Raw genomic sequence first — 22,817 nt, 5'->3', positions numbered from 1 at the left:
ATGAAGAACCAGGTTTTAGACATGTCAACATTACTGAGTTTACTCAATACAAGCAATATTTACTTCCAGAGGTCATGCTTAAAAGGTCCAAGTTCCAGCTAAGCCCTTGTACCTGGCCAAATGAAACAACCAGGATCCTAAACAGTCTCTTAGAGGCTTTAAGCTGTTGTAAAAAATTTAGAGACAACTTGTAGTAAATATTACAAACAAAATCTTGAGATGGAACTTGGATATCTGAACTCAGCCCAGAGAGACTGCTGGCACTGGAGGTCTAAAATGAGAGTATGGATTGACTTTACAATTCAAAAGGAAAGCAGCAGATAAAGCACAGTCCTGCTCTTCTCCTTCCCATTCCACATGCTCCTACCACTATCCTTTGGCTGGCATTACCAGTGCTCTGATTCCACTGGTGAGCTGTATCTGGGAGCTTAAAAAAACAACAAAGACAAAATCAAAGGTTTTTCTCCCCAGTATATCTTCCTGAATTTGTCTGTCACAAAAGCAGAGTCACTCTGACCTCTGCTACAAAGGGGAGACCAAACATTTGAAGGGCAAGGAAAGCAGATACTCCTCTCGAGATAGCAATTAAATGGGTGAGCCCTAATGTCAAACCACAGCCTGAAACACTAACACGGTCTTCAAGAGGTGCTAAGGACCTGCCCTCCAAGAATCAGAAAACTTGAAAAAGTATTTTCATTTATGCACCCCTAAAATGGAAGGCTACAAAAGTACACAGACACTCTGTAAACACAGACCTAAGATGCATTAAGAAACAAAAAATAAGGAAAGCCTTGGTGGTAGTGATATCAAGTTACACTGTGCAGAGGCAGAAATGCTTACTGTTAGGAATGGGTGCCGAGAGTTCTGTAAAACCCGGTTTTCTGTCAGCGTGTGCGCTACTTCATCCTGAAACACAAGCAGAAGGAAATCAGCAAAGTGATTCCCCAGATCAGGGGTCCATTTCAAACACTAACAGAGCAAGTATTTACAACTACTCTGAGAATTCTTCCCATGACTTTGACAAAGGCTGTATCAAGGGTAAAGCACATCCCAAAGTTTCCCATCTACTCACCTTTGCTACAATAACTTCTTTCTTCAGAATTTTCATAGCGTAATATCGTCCAGTTGCTTTTTCTTTAACTAAAATGACCTTTCCAAAAGTGCCTTTTCCCAGTAGCTTAAGGTATTCAAACTCATTCATGGTCTGTTAACGATACAGATAAAGAAGAAATGAATTACATGATCTAACAAGAAGTCTATTATTCTCAGACCAGAATTTCTCATTCACGTGAGAATGCATCACATATGTCGCACATGTGGGTTTTTTAATCCTTTTGTTTAGTAGAATTCAGGAGCAGAAATGATTCTTCCACAAAAATGAATGCCAGTGCACTCCCAAAGATAATCAATCAAACTATCTACAGAAAACCATAAGCTTTCAATTAACTGAATGCTCTGTTGCATGACTCAACACTGAACTGTACAAGTAACACTGAACATATTAATCCAGAGCCATTCTGACCCCCTAGCCAGTGCAGACATTCATTAAAAGGCACATGCTGCTCTGATTCCAGGGATTAAACCCACACCTTTTTTCTGATGTTCCCCACCTCTCTAGGAGATCAGTTTTCTTGTGCTTCATTGAACAGTACCAAAAACCAGAGACAAAATGACTCCCTGTAAGGTCTCTATCTATCTGCTCAATGGGACTTTTGAAAGGGCTTTCCAGTAGTTCATGCACTCTGAGTCGTACACGTATGGGAAATACCAACCAGATATTCTCAAGAGGTCAAAACAACACACAACACTTACTGGAAACTTTAGAAATTCAGGCAACTTTGGCTAAAGGTTCACTACAATATCCAATCAACATAAAATACTTCTCACAACATTAACCTGGACCATTCACCTTAGCAAACTATAAATCGATTCAACAGTAAATTACTTAAAACTTTCCAACAAGAGGGAATGAGGAGAAAAAGACAGGAAAGATCTAGAAAAGCACACATACAGCTACCAGCTCCTGGGTTCCAGCTGTGTTCAGACAGAAACTCCAAGAACAGGTAGGGCCTAGACAAGGTGATGGCCTTGTGTTGGACCCTAAATATCCCCTGGCCTTCATAGGTCCTTTCCCCAGGTGGGACTTGTGGTCATTTGGCCTCTCAGGAGCAGGGTTAGGGGAGAATGGAGCACTGCCTCTGGTGTGTCAGTGACTGGCAGCTCTGCCAGGCTGGGATACAGGCTCTGGGGGGGTTGGGGCACTTCACTGTCTCACCAGGGCAAGGCCTGACTGTCCCCTTTCCCCCACACACATGCACCCCAACATTTCTTGAGTCTCTGACAACCATCCCATGCCTTGAGAGAGATCACAGTAATGGTACCTTTCCTCTTGTGGTCTGATCTAGCAGACTGAGCAGAAAGGAAAGACGAAAGTACACTAAAACTCATATAATGGGCAATTGCTATTCCAATAACATAAGTCTAGTTAGTATCCTCCTATGCAGTGCTCTCCACTCCCTCCTCACTGCAGGTGAGGTGAGATGCAAATCAGGATCTGGGGGAAGAGTTCATGAACCATTCTTTCAGTTGCAGTGCCTGAAGAGTCCAGCAGTTTGGTCCATGATTTCCTGTGTGTTCCTTGAAACAGCACTCCTTTTCTGGGAGGTTATATACAATTTTATGCAATCATTTTTGGAACTTGCTGGACCTGTAAGCTGGGTTCCAAAGCAGCTTGGTAAGTTCAATTTAGGATTCTCTATGACTTATTGATAGTGCAATACATTGCACTCCTTGTCAAACTCTGTAAGGATCAATAGTTAGGCTGTTTTGCCTTTTGGAGTCCATTATCTTATAGGTTCAGGTATCAGCACCACCTGAACAAATATATATGTCCCAAATTGCCACTGTTATCCCTCCCACCAAGCAGGTTTCAGGGGGATTTCCAGAACCTGCACCCAGGGAAAGAGGAAGAGGTCAGTGGGCACCATGGGAAACAACATTCAGTAAAATTCTACTAACTAATCATCTGAATTGCCTCAGGGCTGGGGTCCAATACACACCAACACTCAGTCATTCCAACCTCCTCAGCACATAATTTTAGTCAAGGCCCCAGATACTTTCCAACTTTACCAGACTCTTCAGCAGTCCTCAAACCCCAATTTTTTTTTCTCTTAATTGCTTACGCCTTCTTCATCTACAGCTGGAACTTCCCAGCTCCATCGTCAGCCCCTTTTCTCCTTCATTCCAAGGCCACCAACAGTTCAACATTCCATGCTTCTGTACAATCATGCCTCACACATTGCTCATCATGACTACACACATTTCCCCCAATTCAGTAATTCTGTATTCTTCGCTGAGAAGACAGGAAGAGGTACATAAACTTGTTTCCATCATCATATGAAATCCTATGTGTGAGCTCCTAAACTAAACTGGAGGGAGGAATCTTTCCACTCACTCTGGCAACCAGAGGGAAAATATTAACATCTCAAAATGTTGCAGCAACAAACTTATACAAACATATATGAACATAAATATCTTAAAACCCTTCAAGACAAAAACATGTAAAGACTTGATGAAGCAAAGGACAGCAACTCCTCTGTCCTATCACTACTTCATCCTCTCATGGAACACTTCTAGAAGGAGAGAACTTGGTCCCACTCAGACCTACTTCAAAAAGAGGAAGCGTCTACTTGGCAATCTTTTGTGTTCTCTGCTATAGAAAGTTTAATTGAATAATTAACAGTCTGTGAAAATAACCTTAGAACATACAAAAAATGCAACCATCACTACTGAAACTTAAGTTATCTAGTACCTTAACAACGCTGATGAGCATTCTTACCCATGTAGGCCAACTTGAATTAGAGTAGCCAGCCATTCTTTTGAGGCCTTTTCACTTTAGACAGAACAGTTTTCATTGGATCTACATATTCTGTTACATCCAATTTTGCAAATTTGGACATCAGTCCAAAAGCCAACCAATAATGTATATTTGTTCTATGTGTGTGATGTTAGAGTGGTCCTTAGGGAAAAGGACACCACTCTCTTTTCTTTCTTGCTCACCCCTTTGAAACCATACTTGGTACTACAATTGTTAGGTACAAAGTCCTGCTAGGAGCAAACAACCAGGAGCAAACAACTGTGCTGGCATACTGGGAACACTGTTCTGAAAATACAAGATGATAAACTATTTAATGTATTTCATTTTAGATTTCAGATTTCACTGCAACTTTCTCTCCAATGGATTTGCTGTTTACTATACTGTCCAATACAGTCCTTCTGTGCTCCTCTTTGTCCAGAGCTGACTTTAATCACATAATTTAGATGTCTCCAGCTGCAGATCTCACAGCTGTGTGTATAGTTAAGAGTCCCTTCCACTTCTGCTTAAGCAGCTCTTTATTCCACTTCCAGACATACACCCAGCCTTCTGCCTGGTCAGGATATACTTGAACATGCAGAGTTATTTACCAAGACTAAAACAACAAACTTGCACAGTGACTAAAGTATTTTTTCCCCAGAGGTTACAGATTCTGCAGTCCCACCTCTGGTAGTGGCAAGGCTCAATACTCCCTGCTGCCAGGAGGAGGCAGGGTAGGAGGAGCCTGCAAAGCTTCAATGCTAATACAGCGAAACTTTGAGGGTATTTGAATTTAACACCCTCTCCCACTTTTTGGAGCTGGCCCAGGGAGTTTTTTGTCTCAGGCTTGATCCTTAAATTTTGCAATAAATAACAATAACACTGGAGAAGGCCAACAGGGCACTGGCTGTTTCCCATGCACTAGTTGGAAGCCCACTGCCTCTCATATTCTTTCAGTAATTTTACCACATGTTGGAGTGAAGAGAGGCATGAGTTTTTCACCCTCCAACAAGTATAAACTCTAGTATAAACAGGTTTAAACTTTTCACACAATATGCTGCTCCCTTCTCAGAAAGCTTTGTTACACTCCCCATCAGCGAAAATTTCAAAACATTCTCAGTTTTATTTTCTTTAGGATGAATGCTAATTTTCCTTGCAAATTAACCAATTCTGCTACAGAGTGTGATATCATCACCATCACCTCTGCCTTTGGATAGAGGGCTTGGGGTGAGGGGCAGTGGGGCTTTGCTGAGTCAGACCCCTCCTCCAAGGTGTGGAGGGAGGTGACATCAGTGACATCATGCTCAGGGAGTCCCACCTCCTCTTTTTTTACCGATGGGCGGGGTTTTGGTTTGGGAAGGGGTTTGGCTTTGTCGCATCAAACTCCTCCGAAGAGCTGAGAGGGTTGAAATCACGTCAGGGAGGTTCAACTCCTCCCCTAGGCCCGATTCCCTGGTTCATCCTCCACAGCTTTCTCAATGGTGTTAATTTGCAACTCTAAAGCTCTCTGGTTCCCGCACAAAGTTGTTTAACAGGTTTCTCAGGTTTCGGGCTAGTTGCTTTTGGGCTGTTAATTCTCACTCCACCCTGAGGCGAGCTATTGTTTCAGCCTCCGAGGCAATTTGCAACTTCATCAGCTCTTTCCCCGGCCCTTCCAACACGTGCTTCTTTATCTTTCTGGGCAGCCATTTAGGACTCCGAAGTGGAACCCCTACCAGGCAGTTTTTTCCCTTCTTTTGATAAAGCTCCAATATATACCTGAGTTTTCTGCCAGATTTTCTCAGACCACACGTCTGTGTCTGATCAAGCTTCTATACCTGGGATTCCATGACCTTTTTGCCAGAAAACACAGGTTTTAACTGAAAACTACCTTCTCCTTATTCTGAGCTGGACACATGGAAGAAATACCAACCAGATATCCTCATGAGGTCAAAACAACACACAACACTTACTGGCAAACTTTAGAAATTCAGGCAACTTTGGCAAAGGTTTACTACAATATCCAGTGAAGATAAAACACTTCTCACAGCATTAACCTGGACCATTCACCTTAGCTAACTTTAAATCGATTCGATGGTAAATTACTCAAAATATTCCAACAAGAGGGAATGAGGAGAAAAAGATAGAAAAGATCTAGAAAAGCACACATACAGCTACCAGCTCCTGGGTTCCAGCTGTGTTCAGACAGAAACTCCAAGAACAGGTAGGGCCTAGACAAGGTGATGGCCTTGTGTTGGACCCTAAATATCCCTTGGCCTTCATGGGTCTTTTCCCCAGGTGGGACTTGTGGTCATTTGGCCTCTCAGGAGCAGGGTTAGGGGAGAATGGAGCGCTGCCTCTGGTGTGTCAGTGACTGGCAGCTCTGCCAGGCTGGGATACAGGCTCTGGGGGGTGGTGGGGCACTTCACTGTCTCACCAGAGCAAGGCCTCACCTGTCCCTTTCCCCACACACACGCACCCCAAAATGTCTTAAGACATCTTTCCAGTCTCTGACACTGCCTCCCAGTTCAGCCATTTACTCTGATTAGTTTCACCATGAGGAAAAACATTGGAGGAATCAGAGGCTGAGCAGAGACTGTACCATTGGATCAGTGACCATTGCCAGCATGGCAACAATAGGACTCACACAACCAAAGGCTGCTGCAGCCTCAGTTTGGGAAGAAAATTAAGATGTCCCCAACAGCAAACTTCCATATTTTTCCCTAGAGATGGGTGAGGAGATTTCTGCCAAATTGCTCAATACAGTTGATGTCAGGACCCCAATAATAATTTTGGTTATCCTCGCTAACATGTCCAGGAAGAGACAGTCACTGTTTCAGAAGGCTGTATCCATCTGATGAATGAGGTGGTTCTGCATTTCTATGAAGGACTCCTCAGCAAGAGCAGGATCTGTTCAGCCAAAGACCCAGAAGCCTGCTAGCAAGCTCTGACACAAGTAGCATTAAAGTAGCCAACCACATCACTCTGACTACTGACATGACACAAGGGTAACATAGAAGCTTAGTGAAGACACTGGTGGATATCTTTTTATAGAAAAACTTCATTGGTTTTCCAAGACTGAAACAAATTTATGAAAGTGGGTGAGGATGACAATGGTGAGATAAAGACACAAGGAACTGGCCACCTAAAATCCAAAGACAATGGATTTGCATGGGCAAAGGTTCTATCAATTCCCTCTTGCAGGAACAGGTGGGAACACTTTTGAAAACAGAAATATGAAGAGTACACAATGGGGTAGAAAGAAATAAAGGGAAGTTGAAGACAGACACCTAAAAGGGCTCAAAAGGGCAAAGATCTCTTCTGGCACATACTCATGTCATGGAAGGCCATTTCTTAGCTGGCCCTCTGCATTCAGACTAGGTAGTGCCTAATGCAAAACCCCAAGTTGTAGGAGCACTATAGACAGACACTGCAGTGGCTGGCTGGAGTTAGCCTAAACCCTTCATCCAGAGCAATTAAATCCATGGACCTACCCTAAATCCTGCAAATCCATCAGAATACTTCTGCACCAGCCTGCAAGGAGTTTAGAGAGTCACAAGGTCCAGCAGGAGCTTTGGTTTCAGGCTCTGTACCACAGGAAAATGAGCAAACCAAAGCCAGACCTGAGCTGGCCTTGAAAGCCATCCAGTAAGGACGCTTGAACTCAGAACTCTGGCAGACCCAGGCAGGCTCTGCTCAGCTGAGACAATTGTTTCCTCCAGAAGCTGCATCTACAGCCAGTCATGTAATTGTCAGGGGTACAGACACAGCCTGATGGCTACTTCTTGTCTATATTTGAGAAGACCTAAAAAAGAGTCATTCCTGCTATACCCACTTACCACTTTGTGTTTTGGCTTTGTCATAGAAACTTCCATTTCTTCGGCACCTGAATTATCACTGGGAGAGCCAGATCTGAAATCCATCATCTCTTCCTCTTGTTTCTTGAGGCTGTCTGCTACTGTTTGGATGGCTTTTGTCCATTCTTCCCTGGCAAAATATAGGCAAACACATTAATTACTTGTGGCTTTAGATTACCATCTGCCATGGCAAGGATCACCAAGGAATACAGAGCCACTAATACTCTCTCATGAATCAATGGAAGATATGATGAATTATGTGCATTTTCAAGCACTGCAAAAATGCATTTTTAAAATCTTTATTAATCATACTAGAAACAAGAGACAACTGAAGTCCTCCCAGTCTGGACATAATACAAGACTTTTTGGATAACAGAATTTCTAATGGGCATTCAGTCAACAGCTCAGGATATGACCTGGTCATACAGACATTTACATAACCAAAACAGACTTGCCAAAACCAAAAAAAGCAAAAGGCTTGCACAAAGCAATTAAAGCAAGTTTCTACATTTCTGTGGTGCACTGAAACACACATCCAACTCCTGGGGACACTGTGGCACCTCTTCACAAACATAACCCAAATTTTAGTGGCTGTAGTGGCAAGAGATGTTCTTGGAAAAGGTCTTAAAGCTCAGGACACTTAGGTTATTCTTCTGTTGTAAAGATGATGACATTAGTACAGCAACTGCTGTGTAAACTTTAGCAGAATGTCAGCAAAAGCAGTGACATTTCATCTTAGGCACAGGTCTTGGTTACGATAAAGTTTCCACAGCTGTTTCAGCAACCAGTGCTCTAACAGTGACCCCTTCAACTCCCATGGAGACAACTTCCACTCCAGTGTCCTTGGGGAGATTTCACACCTTTGAAGCTACTGAAGTGAAAGTTCTCGGTCTTCACTCGATTTCACTGCAAATTTATTGAACATAAAGAATGCAACTCATAAGGGCTTCCAGGGTCTCAGGACAGGCTTTAAAGACACACATGGGGGCTGAAGACACATCCAGTGGACAATGTGGACTTACATGTTTACTGTCTTTTGTATATGCAGGGAACAGGATGTGGTGATTTAGTTGGTGTTTCTAGGGACTGGTTAAATTCTTCTCCTAAGGACATCCCAGGTAAAATATTTTGCAACTTCAGCAGCAGCCAATGCTGAACAACTCTGTGCACAATCTGCAGTGCAGCTGTGCCATCCTTATCAATGTCCAATTATTCACTGGTCCTATGAAGCTGTTTTTTTTTTAAAAATCATATCTGAACATGTGAGTTTCCATTTATAATGGATGCCAGAGGCAGATCATTCCCCAGAGGAAGCAAAGTCCATGGGAAAAAGTATCCAACACAAGATTTTAATAAAAATTGCACCACACAAGGTCTTTCCTGCCTTGTGCATTTTTATCTTGGATTTTGCCTGAATTGTGCACAATTCATCCAGCCCTGTATGGGGCAGCAAGGTGATGTCAAACATTCAGAACATTCTCCCTATACTCCCAGCACAGACTGCTCCATTCACCATCCCTAACACATTCCCTTATTTACTAGGCATATTTTTACATTCAAAATTATTACAAAAAGAACTTCTTCTTCCACACTTTTCTCTCTCCATTTCTTTCAAAAAAGCAAACATTGGTTCTAAAGGCATACAGAAAGCTAAAGGCATATTGACCTTCATATCTCTTTTTGTTACAGACTTGGTTGAGATCTCAGCCCTCCTGAAGTGAGTATCTTTGATTTCTGGGAGAACAGAATTTCACCCTCAGCTTTTATGTCTCAAGAGTACACAACAGAGGTGACTAACACTCTGAGCCCTGAAGTGTCACAAAGCTGACTTAATTGGCTAGGAGGAAACAAAACAAGACTGAAATACAATCTTCCCCCAAGTGGAAACTGCTATTCACTCCCTTTAGGGTCAGTGACCACGAAGTTCCTAAAAGAAACAAGGACAAGTTTCTTTTTCTTTGCTTTTAATTTGACTAAACCTTCTTCTGATCATTGTAACAGAATCAAAAGCAATAATAAGGAGCATGCGAAGTGCATGCAAAGGCTATGAAAGAAATAAGTGAGTAATTCTTGGCAGAATTTACTGGTCTTCAAAATAAATATGTGCTAGGATCATATCTAGGGAGGACCAGGCTTTTAAGATACCCACTCCCTTAGAACACTGATACTGGAATAATTTGAGTTCAGTTTCTGAAGAGCAAGTAAATATTTAAATACCCAGTTGCTGTATTATAGCTGTGCTGGAAAACTGTTCTCTCTGGAGGTAAGAGATCAATTCTCCAATGATGAGAGCACAGGATGTAGCTCTTAGCTTTGTTTCCTAAAAGATGAAACAGAAATCTGCACCTGCAGCAGATAACTATCACCTTTATTATCTAATTTGCATAAGACATTAGCAATCAGCAATGATACAAGTAACTTTTCCTTTAGAAATAGGGTGTCTAAATAGACTTTAAAAGGTCACTATTTTGATACAACTCAACTCTGCCTGAATCTCTATTTCATTTGTGCTCATCCTTCCAGAAACTCCCAGGTCAGAAACCCTTCATTTTACATACCACAACATTTCCAGTGAGAAATGAACCTTAAATTCCAGAAATAACTACCTGTGTGCTGGTACACACCTGCACCTGTCCGTTTTGGATACCCAACCTAGCAACAATTCACTTACAAACACTGCTCAAAATCCACTCACTGAAACCCTCCCTTTAGGGTTGCTTTTATACTGGGAAATGCACTAAAACTGAAGGCACTCCAAAATTATTTGTCACTCTACAGTCCAGACGTACATCATCTGATAAATAAGAGCTTCAGCAGAGGACTCACTATTAATGCTGAACACTTGCATCTGCTTTTGCAAGGAGTTTATGCATTAAATATGAATGAAACATACCGCTCCTCTGGAGTCTCCACATGAAATGTTCTTTCAATTACTGTGGTCCACTGGAGGCATCTAATGATAAATGTGTTTGGTTTAGGTCGCTCTGTCTTCATCAGCTGGCACTCTACCACAATCAAGAAAGAAAGAGTCATGGTACATAAGCAGGTTTAAATAATCATTTGTCTTTATTCTTATCTAGCAAACTGTTGCAATTAATCAGCCACAGAAATCTCTGTAAGTACTTCTTTAGGAGACTTGAGACAATTTACTGTGTTGATGAAACCAATAAATAGCTTGGGAGATAGCCATCTAAGCAGCTCTGAAATCAAATTCTGCTTTGAAAGGCTCCACGTTTGGTCTGCCCATAGATGTAAGCAGAAATGTGATGTGATAACACAGAAGCCATTCAGACTCAGGTCCCATACTCTAAAGGTCATCCAGAGCACAGCACATGGCCAAAGCCATTTGATAATGTAGCAATTACATACACTGAAACTAAAATCAAGCCCCTACATTCCCTCCTATTGACTTTCCCACGTAAAACCCTGTCCATGGGTTCCAGGGAGCTGCAGGAAGAACATCTGATCATTTTGCAGTAACCTGATGAAGATCAGACTCAGCATTTCCAGTCCTCAAACACTAGAGGGAACATCAAACTGCAAAGGCACCCCCTGGGAAGACCCCATTCCAAAAGCCTTCGGGAGAGCTGTGGCAGTCGGGTGCGAGCAGCTTCCATCCCTGCCAGGCTCTAAGCACAGCCTAAAAAGGCCACAGAAGTACAGCTACATGCTAAGCCACCACTTCCTTCATCAAAATGTTCTGTTGAGAGCTGAGTGTAATTTTTTTTTAATTTTAAAATTTTAAATTAAAAAAAAAACAAACAACTTTTTTTTTATTTTATTTTTTAAATTTTACTTTAAGCTTCTTAGGATGTTACAAGTGTTTATCCTTCAAATTTGAGCCAGAAAATGCTCCTGGATAAAGGGTACGCTTTGGCTCTACTAACAGAGATCTGAAAAACAAAAGAAAATCAATGAAATAACAAAAGGAGCCAAATCACCACATTTTTCGGATAAACGTTAATAGAAAAGCTAATTAATTAAACAGATCCTGCTAGAGGAAAGTCAAATTAAGAAACCAAGTCAGCAGGGAAAAAAAATATAATTGTAAGAGTTTTTTTCTTGCATTAAATTCTTTTCCTTGCAGCTAATGAAACCACAAGCTTGCTGTTATTTGGTCTTCAGTTTCTAAATAGACTCCTAAATAAATAAAAAGGCACTATGAAGACAAGAAGAAATTTCTGTTTACTGCTAGAGCTATGAACTTCCTCCACCATCAGCAATGTGCAAGTGGAGGACAGAATCCACCAGAATAACAGTACACATTACTAAGGTTACACTGGTACCATTAGGTTAATTTCATTATTGTGTAAATTTAGAATGCTCAGTTTTAAGTTCAAGCTCTTAATTAGCACCAAGATAAAATATTTACTGCCAGTGTTTTTGAGCACTGTATTTTTGGCAATATATTTCATGCCTCATTTGCTGCTGGAATTATAAGCTTTTCAATTAGTAACTGCATTTTTCATTACAAGAAAATATAATTTTTCTTTAATAGCACACTGAGGTTATACTGCATCCTCCTAAAGCACTCCAATTAGATAAGAGAAAGTTTATTAATGAGTCATGCAAAGGCTTTAGTGCAATAAATGGCACTCCTTCATTCAGATTAAACAACTTCCACGCAGTGATGTGGCTGCGCTGGGTTCGCCCTTGCAGCCACCTCTGTGAGAGTCAAACACAACTGCCCGGGTGAGCCTGGGGCTGATAAATTCCACTCCAAAGATCTCACTCCTGCTTCCAGACCTCCCACCTCCTTAGCTGCCCTTCTTTTTTTGTTGTTTGTTTGTTCTGCCCCCCGTTTTTATCTGCTTAAGGTGATCAGAGGAAGGCTGGGGTTGTCCTCTAGGAGCGTGCACAATGCAGCCCTAAGACACCGAATCTGGCTGCAGACTCAGGAACATCAGGCTGTTTCCTAACCCTGTGCTAATCCAGAGCTGTTCTCCCATACTCATCCCAAAATACAGCATCATAAAGAAATAAACACAGAGGTTTTACTTAGATTTTAAAAACATTTTAGATTCATATTCTGAAGTAGCTGCATAGACATTTAAACTAGCCATGAACTCTAGATTTAACCATTTAATTTCAGCATGATAAACCACACAAGGTTTTTTCTGTTACAGACAGAGACCAATTACATGTCACTCTTCCCCTAAATCAGCACTGTCCATTGATACTTGTTAAGTTTGCTGATCCAGCAATCTTTAAGGCGTACAGCAAGATGAATAATAGAAATTTGTCAGTTAATAACCACTATAATTCAGGAATGTCACCCAGAATTGTTTTGTTTAGTGAACAATATGCTGTCTAATTACCCTGCTCAATCATAACAGCACATATCAAGAAATACAGAAGGCTTTACTTTACCAAAGTGCTATACCATATAGGTTCTAGAAGTTTGAAACTACCACTTACTTCTCACCATGTATGATGATCACATGGATTTTATCAATGAAACAAATGAACAGTAATTTTTTTCTTACTTTTAAACTCAACTGTGTGCTCTTCACTGTAGCTGAAGTTAGAGAAATCCAAAATTCACCTACTCTAATCATCAATGTATTACTGCAATGTGCACCACTCCAGCAGAGCAGAGAGAGATGCTGTGTAGTTTTAGGTCTGATTTATGGCATGTTTGGGGATTCTGCTATAAAAACATTCAATTTCAAACAGGGGCTGAGGGTTACCCACTTTGAAGGAAGTTTTTCCTGTGAAACAGGCCAACGTAAGTATTCCCTATTTGCAACAGAGTAGGTACTATGAACAGCAGCCTGTTGAAAATTATTTAAATTTCTCTAAAGAACCTCTTGATTCTTTCCTGGTGTTTGGTCTTTTAAAGTAAGTAGGACAGAGAAATTGTTCCTAACAGGAATAGACACCAAGGCATTCAAATGTAAATTACCATTTTGTATTTGAAAGACACTTAGTATTATCCCAGTGACTTTCTAAAATGTCACAATATTTGCTTTCCCAGCACTTAAGCTAAAAGGCAGATTACTTTCGTTGAAAGTGTCAAACTCTGCTCCCTATATAATGACATCACACTTAAAACAATAATGTCAAGGAAGAATCCTTCCTATTCCTGCTTTGGTTTCTTTAAGGAAGGGTATGGAGAAACAGAAAAAAGAAAACAGAGAAAAAAAGGAAAAAGGTAAATAAGGAAAATAGAATGATGAAAAAATAAAACTTCTGGAAGACAAACACAAATATTATGTTGAAGTGTCTGTTTTCTGTAACACCACTGGATAGATTCAACTCTCAACTGTTCAGCATGGCAAAAGTGAGGGGCCAGGAGCACCAAGTTACAGACCTGCACAAAGGTGGCTCTTAGTAGCACCACACAAAAAAATCAAAAAATCCAACCACTAATCTGGCCATCCTGTGCCCTCTGAAAAATGCTTGACTGCAGACACACAGTCCTGTCCCAAAAGGAGCTCTCGTATTGTTGAGCAATTACGTTTTCAGCAGTACAACAAAACCACCACAGTCCATCTTCCTTTTTGACAGCCGGGAGCAATAATCCCTTTCTAACAGGAACAGCCTCTCTCTCCATGTGGTTTTTCACAATATACTGCTTTTCTCAGCTATATGGTTTTAAAGGCTTATAACCTAATAGGGAGACATACATGATAATCCGAGATTACAATTGGTATGAAGGCTACTTATCTCACAGATTTACAACTCAGCCTCTACTGGTTATTCATCTGCAGGAGCTCTGGAGCAGAACTTTTAGGTACAGACTTTTTTATTCATTCTACCTTATTAGTAGTAAAGTACAGAACACAAAACACAAATAAGATTCAAACACTCAGGCACCACGCTTCATGAGTGTTACTTTGGGTTCTTCTGTATTTGTTTTTTGTTTGTGGTCATGTTTTTTTTTAATAATCAGTAGGTTAATTCCAGAGAAAATAAACTCCTTAAACAGAGCAAACATTAGTATATGCCTATTTTAAAAGGAAAACTAGGTGGAGAAAAGGTTATTTAAAATAAATAGTATGCCTCTCTTTAGCTAGAGGGGCTTAGAAACAAGTTTTCAAAAATGTTCGATTAAAACCCTCACAGACCAAAAGGAAAAGGCGAGTGTAGGAGAAAGAAGAGACTGTCAAACACATGGAAATCACACACTATTTATTGCTAATACTTTCTTCATACCCATTAAAGGAAAAGACAGGTGACCATTAGTTGTTATCTTCTGTCATAGCTTTCTCATTAATTATTTCCCACTTCTCATGAGCTGACAAAATCACTCAATATGAATTTTACACTAAAAGTAATAAAATTCCCCCTTTAAAAAAACCCTCCTTTTACTTGCAAAGATAAAAAAGCCTACATTTTTGTACAGCAGAAGAGGTTAAAGATTTTAATCAGAAACATGGGACCACTTCCAAAGAACAGACTGACAGAGACAGCCTGCCATCTCATTAAAAAAAAAAATCTGGTTCACTAATTAACAAAAAAAGTCAGGGCTATCATGGACAAAAAGAAAACAGAAAGATTAATTTTTACAAAATATTTAATCTTAATATTTAAAATAATTAATTTTTTTTACAAAATAATTTCCCCCACCTTTCACTGGCAGGAGGCTTCTGCAGGCCTGTGCTCTGGCCTGAGCCTTCCTCCAGAGACAGCTCAAATTCATTCACACTAACATGACATGTTAACCTGAATGAAAGGATAAAGCAAGCAGGTTCAAAGGGAAAGACTGTGGTGCAAAATACATCCAAACAGTGATTCCTGAGATGAGCTCAGCTGGTTAGAGCCTGGTGCTAATAACACCAAGTTTGTGGGTTCAATCCCCATATGGGCCATTTACATGAAGAGTTGGACTCGATGATCCTGTGGGTCCCATCCAACTCAGAATATTCTGTCAATCTGTGAAAGTGTGGAGGGCACCCAGAAGGGACAGAAGTGCTGGCAGCACTGCCTGCTACTGCCTTACATGAGAAATTAAATCCTGGTGGGGAAACAGCTGCTTCTGTGGGCCCAAATCCACAACAATGACTTCTAGCAAGGAGGCCCACTCCAATCTTCAAGGCCTTCCTGAGCTGCCACCAAGCAAGAGCCTCTTCTAGGAACATCCTCCCACCCATCACCCAGCCCACGATGCCTCTTACAGGCAACTCTTATAACTCATCTCTCTATAGGCACGTGCTGTGTCTTCTCTGACAATGCTCCAATGCCATGGTAACAAACCTGTTTATCTATAAATGCTGAAACTGATGGGCTCAATCTGCCAAAAAAGCACCATACTGCTGTTGAGAAAACTGATTTAAGTTAACCCATTTTAAAGGCAACTTAGACAAAGAAAAGGTGATGGACACATTTTTACTCCTTAGTACTGAGCTGCCCAAGTAATGCAGTTAGCAGCAGCAAGAGAATAGAAGTGTCCTCCAGAAAGTGCATTTGTTAAAAGCCTCTGGCTATAGACCAAGTATTGAATTAATTTATAAATTAGTGGCTTTCTTCTCCTTTGCTTTCAATCTGTAAGAAGATACCAGTCTAAAGAGGAAAGTACCATGTCATTACTGAAATGAAAACACTACGAGAATTCTCCCTCTCAAACGACACAGAAAGCCCCAAAGCACTCTTGGAATCCTGCACAGAGGCACCAGGAAACAGCATGTCCATTATGTATTCCCTCATCAGTCACAACAGGTATGTGCTGCTACTGGGGGAAAAATAATGAACATTTCCATTAATTCCTACTGCTGCCTAGCCCTCTTCCAGGAGCAGGGTGTTTCAAAATAAATACCTGCTTAATGATCAGCTACAAAGAAGAATCCCCTATATTTTGAGCTACCTTGTAATGAAGAGGGAAAGCCCCTACCCTTCTCTCTGCAGAGCTTTGCTTCCAGTAGTCACCAGGAACATGGAACAGATCATTGTTAATAACAGGTGCCACAATGATCTATTTTTAAGTGGTGGAACGAGACACAGGCAGATCACGAGACAGGAAAGATGAAGAACAGGAGAAAATAAAAGCTGGAAGTATATAGTGAAAAGTTAAAAACATGAGCAAGAAAAGGAAATTATCTTCAGAGTCTTCTATCACATCCTGTGCTGCAGCACCTGAACAAAGTCGGAAATGTTTGCATAGTAGAGAGTGCAGAGGTTAGGAGATTGTTATTATTTCCAAACCCTTTTGTTGGCTTTGATAGAAGAACTATGGCTTTGTGTTCAAAATTAAGAAAATCCAAGTGTGCTTTGTTAAAACATGTGCTCACTCTGCATTCTCTTATGCTAACAATTAAATAACTCTGACCAATGTCAATGCCACTGGAATCCAGATCTGGTGGCAGAAATGCTTCTGCTGTACCTACCCCACCAAGTACATGCACCTGGGTAAATTTTCACTTTAAAGCAATTTGCTGACTAACATACATACAAAATATTAACAAATAAACCAATTTTATTCAATAACCAGAAACGCTAAATTACTAGAAAACTTCAAAAAACAAGAAAAATAAGCAGAGCATCAAACCTCCATGTTACAATCACTCCTGAGAAACACAGTGGGATTTATCAGCTCAAATAAACACACTTTGTGTTTAGACACAGCACTCTGGGCAGATCTGAATGCTACTGATGCAGCTTCCCAGCTATGTTACAAGAAGACATCAAGGACAAGGACAAGGAAGCAGCTAGAAACACTTACGAGCTACTGAGAAGTTATTTAAAGGTGATTCCCGCTGGTCCACATCCTGTGGCCGTTCCTTGTAGCCAATGAAGGTGCCATCATTCTTCAACAGAAAATACCGTGGCCTCCATGTTTTGATGTATTCTCCTGGAAAGAGAGGATGGGCAAAGGGAAACAACATCAGAAAACACCCCAAAATACTGACACATCAATAATTTCTGTTAATATTGGAACTGTATGTCATCCTGACAGCAGCAGTTGTAAGAACATTCAGTTCAGTCTGATACAAACAGTGGAAAAACACGGGCACTGAGTCACATACTGATAGCGATGTTAGCCATAAAAATGGGACTTCACAAAAGGTAAACAGCTATGTTTTGTTCTTCCATCTACTTTGATTTCCATTCAAATTCTGCAACATCTGCCTTAAATGCATTTTAAATTTTAAAAAAATCAGAGCAGATGTCCTATGTATTATTTTTGCTATTGTCATTTTTCATACTGACAAGTGGAGAAATTTTTTTCATTTACATTTTGCAGCGCAAGTATTTTAAACAAGAATGGGTAATTTACTAATTAGTCAACTGCTTTATCAAACCAACAGTCACTTTCAGACCATAAGAAGATAATTCTCTGCTTATGTTACATAACATCACTCACTTCTCTCACAACATCTCAAGCATGAAACACAAGATGATATATCACAATATGAAGGAGAAAACACTGGATGATGTATAGCCACCACAAAGTCGAAAACAAACATCTACTCTGAAAGATATGCCACCTTTCTTTGTCTGAGGAAACATCCATTGCTCACACCATGCTACTGCTCATCTGAGTAACCTGCACAGGTGACACTTGCGTGACTGCATTACAGACACACTCAAAATGTTCAGCAGCAGAATAAGAAGGAAGAGTTAATCAAAACCTCAGTTATTTACTGGATTTATTAAGGTCTTCAGGGAAGGAAGCAGAAATCCCATTGAAGGCTCTTCTGGATGACTGTCAGTATGCCTGAGTTTTTTTGCTCATTTACCAGATCATTGTTTTATGAGGCAGTCTCTCAAGAATCTCAAATAGTTTTTCATGGTGTCAAGTTGCCCCTCTAGGTCCTAAAAGGTCCTGTTTCTACTCAACTGAGTCACAAAAATCTCATTCAAGGTGTTATTCTAAACACAGTACTGGCCACACTTTTCCAATTCTGCTCACCCCAAAAACTGATTAAAAATCTTTAAAAGCAAGTGGTCAACTACAAAGCACCCACAGCCACACATCAACCATGCCCTCCTCCCTTCTGTATGGTTTCTCACTGGTTTGTTTAACACTGGGGAGAAGATGAGAGAGCACACTCAGAGCTGAACTCCCTTCCAGCCTGCCACAGCAGGACCACGCCTGTGCATCCTGTAATGCTGCCCTGCAGTGGCTGGTGCCCAGTGCCCACAGGTTCACCTGCTGGCAAGCTCTTCAAACAACCAAAATAGATGAGAGGAGAAGGCTCACCAGATTTACTGGCTCTGGCAACCTTCTGCTGCTCTGCTGTTCTCCAAGGCTCCTCTCATACTTTCCCATTGCTCAGCTTTCCTCTGCTGGTGATTTCTCTCCCAGCAAAGTGCACCCTGCCCCAGGAACTCCCTTGCAGCTGCTTTGTCTCCTTCCTGTCCCCACAGACCTCCTCTCCGTCTGTGGTGCAGTTTCAACCTGCTTTGGGCAGCAGCTGTGTCACTTCTCCGTTCACACTCATCCTTCTCTCTCCTGCACACAGAAGCAGAAGCAACCCCGACGCCCACACAACACAGACAGGGGTGTGCACAGCCCCACCAGCTGCTTTCACCTCTTTAGTCCTCACTGGGATTTCAATTTCCTCATCTAAACCAAAAAACTAAGAGCTACTGAGCTGTTAGGGAGAGTCACACAGAGTCACCTTTGCAGTGGCCACGTCTGCAGAAAACATCCATGTGAACTAATGAAACAGGTATGGGGCAAGAAAGAGGAGAGGAAAAGGAGCACAAACCTTCTCATTGTTTCTTTTAGCAATGGCTCTTACTGCCCTAAGTGTTACACCAGCCTGTAAGGCGCTTACGAAAGTGTCATCATCGCTCCAGGAATTTCAGAATTCACCTGTCATGGTTTAACATTTATAGGCAAGGAGGTAAATGTAGAAGGTTTTGTTGTCATCATCTTTTTAATTCTGACCTTAATTAAATGCCAAAAACTTTCTGGGATCAGCAGGAGATTATGAAGCCTTTCACATTTAAATTATCAGTCCAACTCAGCCCAGATCAGTGAGATTACTCCAATCTCATTACTGTTACACCACAGATGTGACTACAGGGACAAGAAGACACTGGCATGCTCAGCCCAGCTCCTGACTAGAGGTTTGCCAGGTAAGCAGGTTGGGAAGGTGGCTGCCTAGACCATCAGGATTTTGGAACATGCTGTTACATACCAGACTCCTTGGCATTTTCTTCTCTTGCATAAAGCACACCCAGGAGACCTAATGACCACCACACACCCCTTATCATACCTGCACTTGAGACTAAACCCAGATGGGATGGGACAAATAATATCTGAACAGGGACAAGAATGAGAATTTCTACTTCACTTACTCCCTAATTTATGCTACACATCCTCCCCACTGGCATTTACAGAGGGGACAATAATTTTTTGCAGATTCTGAAATTATTATCTGGTTATTTGCAGCGAAGTACACATAATTTTAAACAGAATGACACTGTACTGTCACAGGAGACTTTCTCTAAGATTAGATGCTTATGTTTGGCTCTCATACTTTCTTACAGCTTTATCCCACCGATCTGCTTCTCTGTTAGAAACACATCCTCTAACAGGATTAATCACACAGTCTTTAAAATTGTGCATTCCATACATATATAGCATCCTCCTCCACACTCACTGCTTCTGTGTGAAAAATCAAGGATTTCATTACCACCAGCCTTTCTGCAGGGATCATTCTACTTGGATCTTCCTTTAAGCATTGCTTTAGCTGGTTATGGTTCCTGATCCACCTTTTTAATTTGCAAATAAGTAACATGATTTTATTTAAAAATTTTTCCACATGTCTGGAGCTTAACGAATACTGTAATATGGCAATCCAACATATTATTGATTATTGTTCTTGCCAAGGAGAGTATGAGGCACAGTGCAGCATCTGTGGTACAAGTTTTTATTATATAACACACTGAGGTTGTACTTCTGCATCCTGCAAAAAAAGTGGCAAGACACTGCCTGGTGTGTGACTTCCCAAGGAAATGATCTCCAAGTATAATTTTACATTCAAGCCTGAGCAAGCTATCATTCCTCTGCAGAAGCTCGGAAACACAGACTCACCAACAGTCATCAAAAAGATGTACAAAGTGCATATTCTTAAGAAACAAGTTTATAGTTTTATGATTAGCTAAAAGGCTATAAATGGCCTACAGCCCACGAGGACCACATCAAAAGGTGACAGCAAATCTGAGTACTGGAGGCAGAAAAGGAGTTTGTCAATACAGAAAAAAAAATAATTATGTGGAACTGCTGGGACAAAGCTGTCTGAAAAACATCAACACCTTTTCCTTCCTCCAATATACTCAGCAAGCTGTCATGCCTCAAGAGTGAACTGAGCTGTTTCAATTTTTGCCCTGTGTTCTTTGTTCCTTGTTGCGGTTTTGTTTTTAAGAATCACAAGAAGAAGTTACTTGAAGTCACTAATATTAGCAGTTATGTACTCACACTAGAAAGAATCATACCGAGTACAGTAAATGCAAGCATGTGTGGCAAATTCTATCAGACAACACTAAAAAAAAAAATAATGATCCACCATGGAAAAGTGAACAATTTACAAAGCAAAACATTTTTTCCTCTGTGATTCATTGCTTGTGTAATGCCCTGGCAGAGCCTTCTTTGTTTTCAGTAACAGAATGCTAACACTGCAGAGACAGGAAAGCAAAAGCATGGGTTATAAATCCTACATATAAAATCCTGGAACCAAACACACTCCTCTGTAGCTTGCTAGCTTTATTATTTAAAATCTTTATGTATCATTCTGTTTACTCCGAGCAATTTCCAAATTGCAAAGATTCCCAAACTGTATATATCTGGAAACATACACAAAGATTGTTATAGACTGATTTCCCTTTATTGCCTTGTGCCTGCCCCCACACACTGCACATTAAAATACTTAACACACACTCAGAATGTAAATCCATCTCATGCCAGAAAAGCTTTTTCGCTGTAACACATACTGCAAAGCACTCTTATGCCTGAATATTTCAGAAAAAGTTAAACACAAAACTCCTTTGGCTCATGAAAAGTTAATTCTACTGAGGATTTACAATAATGCAGGGTTAGATTATTTTCCTCTCCTCCCCACAACAGTATCTCACCGAATCTGGAGCTGTCTACCACTGATAGAGTGTCTAACATCAGAAACAGCTGCCACTCCCTGGGAAGCTCACGGGGTAAGTGGAGAATAATGAGCAGCAAGCACCAGCAGAACAAAAGAAAATCCATCTTTATTTACCAACTGCTGCATGCTTGTTGCTGCATCAAGCTCATTCAAAGCCAACACCACACCCTTTAATTCAGAACAGACTATATTTAAGAAGCCTCTGTTTTTGTTTTAATCAACTCATACATACCAATGGTTTGAAAAAAAAATAAATCCTTAGGTTAACCAAGTCAGCATCCAATGCTACCCTTGATATTTACAAAAGCACCCGACTGACTATTAACTTTCTTATGGCCCAAAGTAACCAAGTAACAAGCCCAGGAGCACTGACTGAAAACAAAGTCTCAGTTATATGAAATGCAGTCAGGTGGCTACCACAAATCTACCAATAAATAATGCATTAAACTTTCTGCTCTGAGCATCAGAAGTAGCACCTTTAATTGCATTTAAGCATAACACTCAAAAAATTAGAGCTTTTGAGTTATGCAAGCCTTTTCTACATTCCCACACGCTCTGATGATGTAGGGCACTCCCTGCTTGTACAGCTCCAGTTCCTGTCCGAGGGAACATGAAAGTTATGCCAATCGAAACGCTAATGTGCCACCCATCAAAGGCACAGTGACTCATTTCTGAGCCTCAATGGCCATGAGAAGTGGTCTGCATCCTGTCGGCCTAATAAGGGCTCAGAAAACAGACGCAAATTTCCTTAAAGGTTTGAAGCTTTCAGGAGCTGCCATCTCCTTCGTGCTGAGGAGTGGGATGGGGATTTACAGTTAGTTCTTACTGCTCGAGTAAACTGATTAAGTGTCCACTCGCTTCAAAACCAGCTGAAATCAAAACAGATTTGGAAAAAGAAAGCAGGGCTTGAAAACTTGCCTTTGCATTTCTAAAGCACTCGGAAGCAAGCCCTTTCCAAGTGCAGGGAGCTAATTCTGGATCTTAACGACCTGACACCAAACAATTAAGTCTAGGGTGACCTGAATGAAAACTCTCAGCTCAAGTATGTTTCGTTTTTTATAAAAATAGCTGCACAGACAC

At 40.9% G+C, this 22,817-nt stretch overlaps 1 protein-coding gene across 4 annotated transcripts in view; it reads right to left on the bottom strand.

The window, feature by feature from the left end:
• AKT1 (AKT serine/threonine kinase 1) overlaps positions 1 to 22,817 on the bottom strand; it is a 79,219-nt gene that overhangs the window by 22,467 nt on the left and 33,935 nt on the right. For all 4 annotated transcript variants that reach the window (XM_071426307.1, XM_071426308.1, XM_071426305.1 and 1 more), the window contains 5 exons: positions 17,351 to 17,479; positions 10,583 to 10,694; positions 7,672 to 7,819; positions 1,073 to 1,204; positions 841 to 906 (listed from right to left, as the gene is read on the bottom strand). In XM_071426307.1, the coding sequence (XP_071282408.1) occupies positions 841 to 906; positions 1,073 to 1,204; positions 7,672 to 7,819; positions 10,583 to 10,694; positions 17,351 to 17,479 (587 nt within the window). The remainder of the gene's footprint in view (positions 1 to 840; positions 907 to 1,072; positions 1,205 to 7,671; positions 7,820 to 10,582; positions 10,695 to 17,350; positions 17,480 to 22,817) is intronic.

Source organism: Agelaius tricolor, unplaced genomic scaffold, assembly GCF_023055355.1.
Source record: "Agelaius tricolor isolate 1412-34295 unplaced genomic scaffold, bAgeTri1.0.p SCAF_5, whole genome shotgun sequence".
Lineage (NCBI taxonomy): Eukaryota > Metazoa > Chordata > Aves > Passeriformes > Icteridae > Agelaius > Agelaius tricolor.
The sequence above is the reverse complement of the archived record's forward strand: the minus strand, read 5'-3'. Positions and strand labels throughout refer to the sequence as shown.